Genomic DNA, 8734 nt, shown 5'->3' with positions numbered 1-8734 from the left:
AATTATACATTTTTTTTAATTTGGTAGAAGAAGGTTCATAATGAGAGAAAGAGAGAGAGAGAAAAAAAAAGATAAAGAAAAAAAAAGTTATGACAAAATTTAAATTCAAATAAAATGCAAATATTATTGATTTCTTAATTTGAGACTTTTTAAGCTACTTAAGCAATAGCTTTGTATTATCAAATATAAATGATAGTAATTGAAACTTAGAAACAAGTCATAAGACATAAGATCATTTAAGGTAATCATTTGAAGAAGAAATTATATGTATATATAAATATATATATATAAATATATATATATAAATATATATATATAAATATATATATATATATATATATATATATGAGAGAAATTTTTATAGAAAGAATAGAATTCATCAGATATATAAAATAGTGTAGTATTTGCATTTATTATGTAAAAGACATGCATTATAACTTGACTTACTTTCTATACAAAATATATGCAAAAAAAACATCACCTACTATTATATGTGACCTTTAGTCTAGATAACATCTTAATACTATCCGCAATCCATCAAATATTTGTATCAACCTGTCCATTACTTAGGATTTTAGTTCTACTTAACAAGATCACATATATGTGTACTAACCTCACAAGTTTCCATTTACTCTTGGTCATGGCTTCAATAGCTTTTAAGTATATATCTTGATGACTAGATAGACACCACACATCTAATTAATTTCTCAAATTGATACCTCGTCCAAGCTATAGCAATACATTGTAATTATATTTATTCTTTATGTATATATATATATATATATATATAGATAGATATATAATTTATTTATATAATATCATGAATCAAAAGCCTTGACGATGGTATTAGCTAGAATCAAAAATTTATACACATTATAATGGCAAAAATAGTCTATCTAGTAATCTTGTTGCTAACTTGAGTTAACAATACTAATTCTTCATGCATCGCTTCTACATACAATACAACCTCAATATGTACAATATTTATAAACCACCAATGCAAAAAAAAAAAAAAAAAAAAAAAAATGTATAAAGCTTAATAGTTCTACAATTATTTGTAGTACACTATATGTATTTGAAAAACATTGATGAAGCATTCGAGAAGGTATTCAATACAAGTGTGGAGAAAAATACTAGAAATACCAACTTTTAATCTATAATATAATACTTGGAAATATGGAATTGATGCTCAAGTATGTGTCTAGATGATAGAATAGTATTGTATAAGAATTTACATCATTGCAAAAATTAGAGTATTGATGGTATACAAAGTACCAATTGAAAATAATTTAGCTTGTGAAAGGCTTGTAATGCAAGACCACTATCCTTACTTAACAAAGCAATGATTGATGGAATTATTACATACTCAAAATTTTATTGAGGAGTCAAACAAATGGATGTTGAGAGCTATGTTGTTATACAATCCAATTATGTGCTTAAGTTCTCTTTAAAAATAGTTGCTTTGGTGAGAATAATACAAGTAGTAACTTTTAGAAACTTACACATGAAATTTGTTGACAAAGTTAAATTCAAGGTTTGAAACTAGCACCCACTTGCCTTTAATGTGTAGGAAGAAGATGGGAACTTAGATGGTTTATTTCTAATATGTGCTATGGTAATCTTTGAAAATCAAGAAAAAAACTATTAAGATAGGTGCAAATTTATAATTCTTTTTTGTCGGCTTTATCTATGTAGATCATTATAAGGAACATTATCTCTTGACCTTGTCCATTGATCAATCAAGGAAACTACTAGAAGGAGAGTTGTCATTCCCCTCCTAATATCTTCCCTCTCTCCTTCCCCCTTGTAGTTGTATTAAGTAGCAAGATCCATGTAATAACATTCAACCAATCAGAAATCTCCAAATTTTTTTAGGCTTGAGTGTAATAACTTAAGATGTGCTTGTAGCCTAAGCCTTCTGTTATTATTCTAAAAGTGATTCTTATACTTGATTTGCAATGAAAGAATAATTCTTAAAATTACCAATATATATTATTTTCCAAAAATATTATATTTAAAACATAACATATCTAAAAATTAATTTTTTATGCTCACCTTATTAATTATATAGTTACTACAAATGATATATATTACAATGAGTATTGTCATTCAGACTAAAATAGTCCTATGCAACTACAAAAATATCACTATTCATATCAAAAAATAAAACATTTACATAGATTTATTTTTTATTTTATTTTTTATTCAAAGTAATGTTTTTTTTATGGAAGTTGATGAAAAGGCAGTTCTCAAAAAGTCCAACTTAAATGCTACAATAATTCCAAATGATATAATTCCAAACCTTGGTACGTTTATAGTCAAGTGACTGCTCATTCTAGGTCCAGGTGCCACGTCGTCGCAGGGGGGCTTGCCAGGTGGATTATAGGCGGCACACGTGGACTGTATTTTGGCGGGAAGCTGAGGGTTCGGCAGCGAAGGGAGGAGCACTTCGAAGCTCCTAAGCTTACGTAGAAATTGCAACGGTTTTCGAAGCTCGACGAATTTGCAGCAGCAGCGGCGGCGATGGAGGTGCACAGGATCCCGCAGGGCCAGTACGTCGACGGCCTGCGATGGCTTCCCATTCCTTCCACACTCGCACTCTCACTCTGGGATGCCGATACAGGTCATGCCCTTGAACCCCTGGTCTCTCTTCAGACTTGCTCTTAGCTGTGGATTGAATGACTCGCTACACTCTCTTCTCCTCACTTTGATGCGCTTGGATCGTTTTACGTCGCTTACATCTCGAATTCCGTCGCGGTTTCTTGCGTTCGGGGCGTTGGATTCGATCGGTATAGGATATGAGCTGATTCAGGAACCAGTGTTTGTCTGGATTTGCAATATGGGCCATTTCCGTTGTTTCAGGGTGCTTGTGCTCTAGGGGATAATTGCTACGTGATTTCATGCGTAATGTAGTGTTAATCATTCCTCTTCTCACATGCATTTGGTGCAGAGGTTTACGGATGTGTGGGTTTAGGGTTGTGCAAGGGTAAACAGTACGCTGTGGTAGGGTTCCTTGACATGTTATTGACAAATTTGAGAAAATAACGGAGTCTTATTCTTGATAGAATCTGCATTTCACTTCCAAGAATTAAACGCGGGCTTACTTGTTTCTATACAGGGTATCAAAGTATGTTTTAAGTTCGATGTGGTTGACTTGAATACTTACGTTACTGTTAGCAGTAGCCACTTGCATTTTCTATTGTATAACCTGGGGTGTAGTCTCGGCAAGGTTGTTCATTCACGAGCAAGATTGTTGAACCATGTATGGTTCTGCTGTGCATGAAACACTGAAACTGCATTGCCCTCATGTGTTTGCAAACAGGCCTTTCCACTCTCGAAATTGCTTTCCTTCAGGATCCTGAACAAGAAGGCCAAGCACCATGGATGGAGACCCAAGCTTCCTGGGATTTGAGCACCCGCACGAGTGCAATGAAATCTTCCTCGAACCAATCCAACATTGCTCTTGCTCTAGCTTCGGAGACTGGTTCTTTGCAAGTCTTTCTTATCGATGCCATGAATCCTTCTTTGGACTCTGCACCTCTGGTTCTGGAACGCCTGCACAAGAACGTTCCATCGGCTTTGGACATCCAAAAGGATACCCTTCAGTGTGTTACGGTGGGCAGCGACGGCAGAATCAATTTGGTGCAAGTAAGAGTATCTCCCTAGATAATGTTGCATGGCCACTGACCTGCTGGGTTGTCTTACAACGCATGCTTTTTGAAACAATCTTGTGCTCTAGTTCTGCCAGATCTATTTCGACCATATCTGGGACTGTTGCGCAGGCCCGGCAGTCAGGACTACAAGGCGATTGCTTGCATGATAATCGTGGCGTGCTATCATACTCAACAGTCTGCTGGGCGTCACCTACTGAATTTGTCCTTGCAGGGCATGGGGCAGGAATTCAATGGTGGGACAATCGCCGGCCTGGTGGAGCTGTTGCTCAGTCCCCTGCAAAGTGGTAAGAGCTTGTCACAAATGAACACCACTTCAGAATGGACCTAAATAGGTAGATTAACATGTGTTATCAGCTGTTGATGCACCAGGGGAGTGTGGGTTTCAGTAATTTCTGGTACACTAAAGATCCTCAGATATCTATTGCAGAGGGGAACTGACGGGACGCAACAGGGTGGGTGCAGATGGAGTTGGTAGCATCCACACTGTAGATGTCCACCAGTCTCGCAAACATCTTTCTGTGGTAAACTATTTGTGGCGCATATTTGAATTGAGCTCATTTTGCCTCAGCTTGACCGTTTGTATTGCCTCAAAGCCTATGTGTCTTTACCGGCCAAGTCGATCCAGAAAAAATACGTGAATGAATGTCCTTTTAGGAAAATGATAAATAATAAACTTACTGAGACGAAAGCCAAACGTTGATGCAAGGCATTGATACAAACGTTGATACAAACACTGAAACGTGAATACCTTCTCCACTTGGTTTACTCAAACTTCAACAGTCTGTTCAGTCACTTTTTGGAGGCAAAAATAGCTCGTTGTGGTGTTAATTATCAACAATACTAGCGTGTAAGAATGTTTGACCAATCAACATGCGATTAAACACAAGGCATCTTTGTAAAGGTGGGAGGCTCAGGAGGAACAGTCCTGGCATGGGATTTGAGACGGCAAAATGAGCTCCACTCTCTTGCAGGAAGGGGCTGTAAGAGTGGCTCCAGCACAGGTGCAGAGGGTGAAATCTGGAACGTGAAACTAGATCCAGCGCTGCAAGTAGGCCAAGGCGAGTCCGGAAAGATACCTCCGGTCTTGATGTGCTCTGAAGATGGCATTCTTGCTCTTATTGAGTCTGGTTTGTACCCGCTCCTGAACACCCTAGTGTATTTTATGGATGTATTTAGTGCTGTGCATTGATGTAGGTTAGCCTGTTTTTTGAAATGTGGTTTTTGAAGGACATTTTTTCAGGAGTTATTATTTTGAGTTATTATTTAGGAGTTATCTTAAGCATATTCCCTTGTAACTCATGAGCATGAAATAGTTTTACATTAATTGCATCAGCAATAACTGATGAAATTATGTGTTTAACTTATCAGGAATGACTACGGAGTTGGCTGTGGAATCATGTGCTATAAATAGCTTTGATGTTGACTTAGAACTCGGATCTGTCAGTATTCTAACCTCTCAACTGCCCTTCTGTTTCTTAGCGTTTATTTCTTTTGTAACCTAAATCTGCTTCAGAATGTTCTTCAGCACAGTTCTCTTTTCTAGTTTTTGGATTGGTGTTTTTTTGAATTACGAGTTATGTTGGTTTTGCAGGAAATAGTGTGTGCTTTGGAGCATGAAAGTGTGTTGTACGTCAAACGATCATCGTAGTTTTATGAGAAATATATAGTACATCAGAGCTCAACTCTTTTCTCGATTGGGAGTTCTGTTAGTAGTATCAAAGTTTTATTCGCTATGGATTATTTTGTTACAGGAAACTGGTGCAAGTTTTTGAGATCAAGCCTGAGTAAAGAAGTGGTCGAGAAGTGCGAGTCTGTAGAATGAATTACACGTAGGAGCAAAGAGCTAGCATACCACAAGATTATGTTTTTTTGACTTGTGGAAGGAATCCATGCCTATGCCTTCGAGGTAGTGACATGTTTTCGAAGTGGTATGGCTGATTGAACCAGAACATGATTCTCAAGTTCAAACCTGGTGTTCATGTATTCACTTCAGCTTGATGTGAAGTGATTAACTCTTTCATTCAAGTAATCACCATACTATTTCTGTTCAAATATTGAAATGAAGATTGACGTAATATTTGAAACTTACAATTTAAATCCTTCATAAAAAATCAAAAATCAAGAGATCAAAACAAGAGTTTTAATTTTATGATATGTATGTATGTATGTATGTATGTGTATATATATATATGCATATAGCTAATGTAGTTGTATTTGTTGCAAAATTGATTTAAATGCAAAAATTTAGAATTTGTAGTAAATATATCACAAATATTAGATATAGAATTAATAATAGCTTTTTTCAATTGTAACATTTTAATTTAATTATACTTTAGTAAGCTATAAGAATTTATCAAAAATTATTTGAAAAAATATATTTAATTTTAAAGTTTGGAATTACACAATAAAAATAAAATTATGTAATATATATATATATATATATATATATATATATATATATGCACTTACATATATATAAGAATAAAACTTAGATGCCTTTTACTTAGAGGACAAAGTGAGTGAACTTAATTTTTAATTTTTTAATTTTTTTGAAAATGAGAAGTTTTCTTTAATTGCCATTATATCTCCAAAAGTAATTCAAAATGCTTTAAGAAGAAAAAATAAAGTACAATAAATTTATTTCTCTGCATGGTATAAATAGTGGTGACTTTTGAGATTTCTAATAGACTAATCTAAAAGAAGTAGTTTTTAAAAAAATTGAAAAGCCATGTGATTTAATACATAAAATAATTATTTTTTAAAATATATATATATATATATATATATATATATATATATATATTTATAATTTTTTGAATCTAGATTTAAATTAATACATTATGGAACAAGATATAAATAAGAAATTTGTATAAGAATAGATAGTTAGAACTGTGGAAGTTTTTAGAATTAGGATTAGGTTAGTAGACCAAGTAGGACCCATTATTGAACATTCTAGAAAGAATTTAGGGCGGTTATTTAGATGGGGCCCACCATAGAACCTTGTGAAAAAGAGTTTAAGGCGATTATCTAAGTGGAATCTACCACTTAAGAACATTCTAGAAAGTCCAAGGTCTTTTGAGGCATCTAATTAGATATGGCTTTAGACCCTTTCTCCTAATATAATTGGATTTTGTATCTTCGTATTTTATTATATTTTGTCTTAATTCCAATCTCTTACTTTTGTCTTCTGTGTCTCATTTTGTTTGCTTCTGTTCACTTTTGTTTTCGTCCAATTTGTCCTACTTTGTAATGAAGTTTTATATTACTGTGGATTAAAATGATCTTGAAGACTTGAGATAGATTGGTCATGTTCCATTGATATTAAAATCACTGTTAGACTACTTATTTTTAGTAGTGTATCAATAATCATCATCTAAACTAAGGTCAATTATCGTGGTCACACTGGGTACTGCATTGAGGCTACCACAAGCTACTCTTAAAAAATCAACTGGGAGGTGAGAAGGCATTACAATAGTGGAGTCTAACGGAAAAATTAAAGCATGAGAGATATGGCAAAGCAATTCTAGATGGAGGCTCAAAATCCAACATTTCTTAGGCCATATAGCTACTTTGCAAGGGCAAATAGAAGCCTCAAGGACAAAGGAGTTGACATTTGCTAGGCTGAAATTGAGTAAGCTTAGAACATAGTCTAGGACTTTAATACAAGAAGATGTATGTCAATGGCTCTTCAACATGCGATAATACCTCCATCTATCTAAGGCAAATACTTCTAAAGGAATTACATATGTAGCAAGTTATTTGAGAGATGCACCAGCCATTTGGTGTCAATATCAAATTCAAGGCTATATAGGTCAAGGTGGATTTTGTGATTGAGAGGAATTTGAGACCGAGTTTAGAAATCAATTTTGATCCATCAATGCAGAGAAGATAGTTGGCGATCAATTGAGAAATCTTACACAATCTAAGTTAGTGCAAGATTATGTCATTCAATTCAAGTCCCTATGTCTTCAATTTGGCAATATTTTTGAGGCAAAGATAATAGATCAATTCCTACAAGATTTAAAACATGGGATCTAGTGAGAAGTAGAGCTAAGAGATCCACAAACATTCAAAGATGCAATTCAGATTGTAGAGAGAGTCGATGCTATAGATTTTAGAAATTGTGGAGCATGACCTATAACACAAAGTTCTATGCCGCTATCTAATATTATGGTACAACAATCAATATCAATGGAAATTGATGCCTTACAAGAATCATTAACACCACAAAGACAACAAATATTGATGCAAAAGGGATTGTATTTCTATTGTTGGGAGCCAAGCCATCAGATCGGAGATTGTTCAAAATGTCAAAATTCAAGCACTAATAAGACAAGGTGGATTCACAATCTTAAAACTCATCAAGTCGATAATGAAACAAAGCAGAAAAATAAAGCTTCTCAGTAAAGGTGCCAAGGACTAGTACTGAGAATAGCTACTGTTTCTCAGAGACAAATGGCATGGCCTTGAACAATTATAAAAAAAATTGACTAATACATCTAATGAGACTTCTAAGAAGACAATTATGTCGAATGCTTATAGATTGTGGCTCTACAAAAAACTGCATGATAATTATAGATGTCGATGGGCTTGGAATTAAAACTAAGGCAATCAAGAGAAGAAGTATATACCTTGCACATGATTGAGAGAACATATTGAATAAGACCTATGAAGAAGAAACCTTAAAGTTGACTAACATCTTTGTCTTAAAAGAGAGGTTTAAGGTGACAAAGTTAAGATATGATATTATCATTGGTATGCCATGGCTAGAGATAGAAAATAAGTAAGTTGATTAGATAGCAAGGACAATCTTCTTTAAAGATTGTAGATGCAAGGTGATTCTTTGTACCTCAGCATCTAGTAAAGAGAAAAGACAATCTGCAACCAAAGACTTACTCATAGGGACAACCTTTATAAAGAAGCAAATACAGCATAAACAATTAGTATATATGGTGGTTTCAAATCTTATATCAAGAGTAGGAAAGATAATCAAAGGAATAAAATGGGCAGATCAATTTATACGAAAATATCAAGATGTCTTTTCAATTGATTTACCTAAT

At 34.2% G+C, this 8734-nt stretch overlaps 1 protein-coding gene across 2 annotated transcripts; it reads left to right on the top strand.

Moving 5' to 3' along the window:
* The first annotated feature begins 2508 nt into the window (after positions 1–2508).
* LOC112283179 (nuclear pore complex protein NUP43) lies at positions 2509–5726 on the top strand. 2 transcript variants are annotated; one of them, XM_024521592.3, is made up of 7 exons: positions 2509–2623; positions 3323–3648; positions 3886–3958; positions 4137–4195; positions 4576–4801; positions 5043–5113; positions 5266–5726. In XM_024521592.3, the coding sequence occupies exons 1-7, from the start codon at positions 2524–2526 to the stop codon at positions 5320–5322; spliced, it is 912 nt and encodes a 303-aa protein (XP_024377360.1). In that variant the 5' UTR covers positions 2509–2523; the 3' UTR covers positions 5323–5726. The 2 variants fall into 2 exon arrangements, with proteins under 2 accessions (XP_024377360.1, XP_024377358.1); XM_024521590.3 differs by having other exon boundaries at positions 3783–3958; positions 4126–4195.
* Positions 5727–8734: the final 3008 nt, after the last annotated feature.

The sequence above is a fragment of the Physcomitrium patens genome, chromosome 6 (genome assembly GCF_059467195.1).
Source record: "Physcomitrium patens ecotype Gransden chromosome 6, ASM5946719v1, whole genome shotgun sequence".
Lineage (NCBI taxonomy): Eukaryota > Viridiplantae > Streptophyta > Bryopsida > Funariales > Funariaceae > Physcomitrium > Physcomitrium patens.
This window is presented reverse-complemented; position numbering and strand designations above follow the sequence as displayed.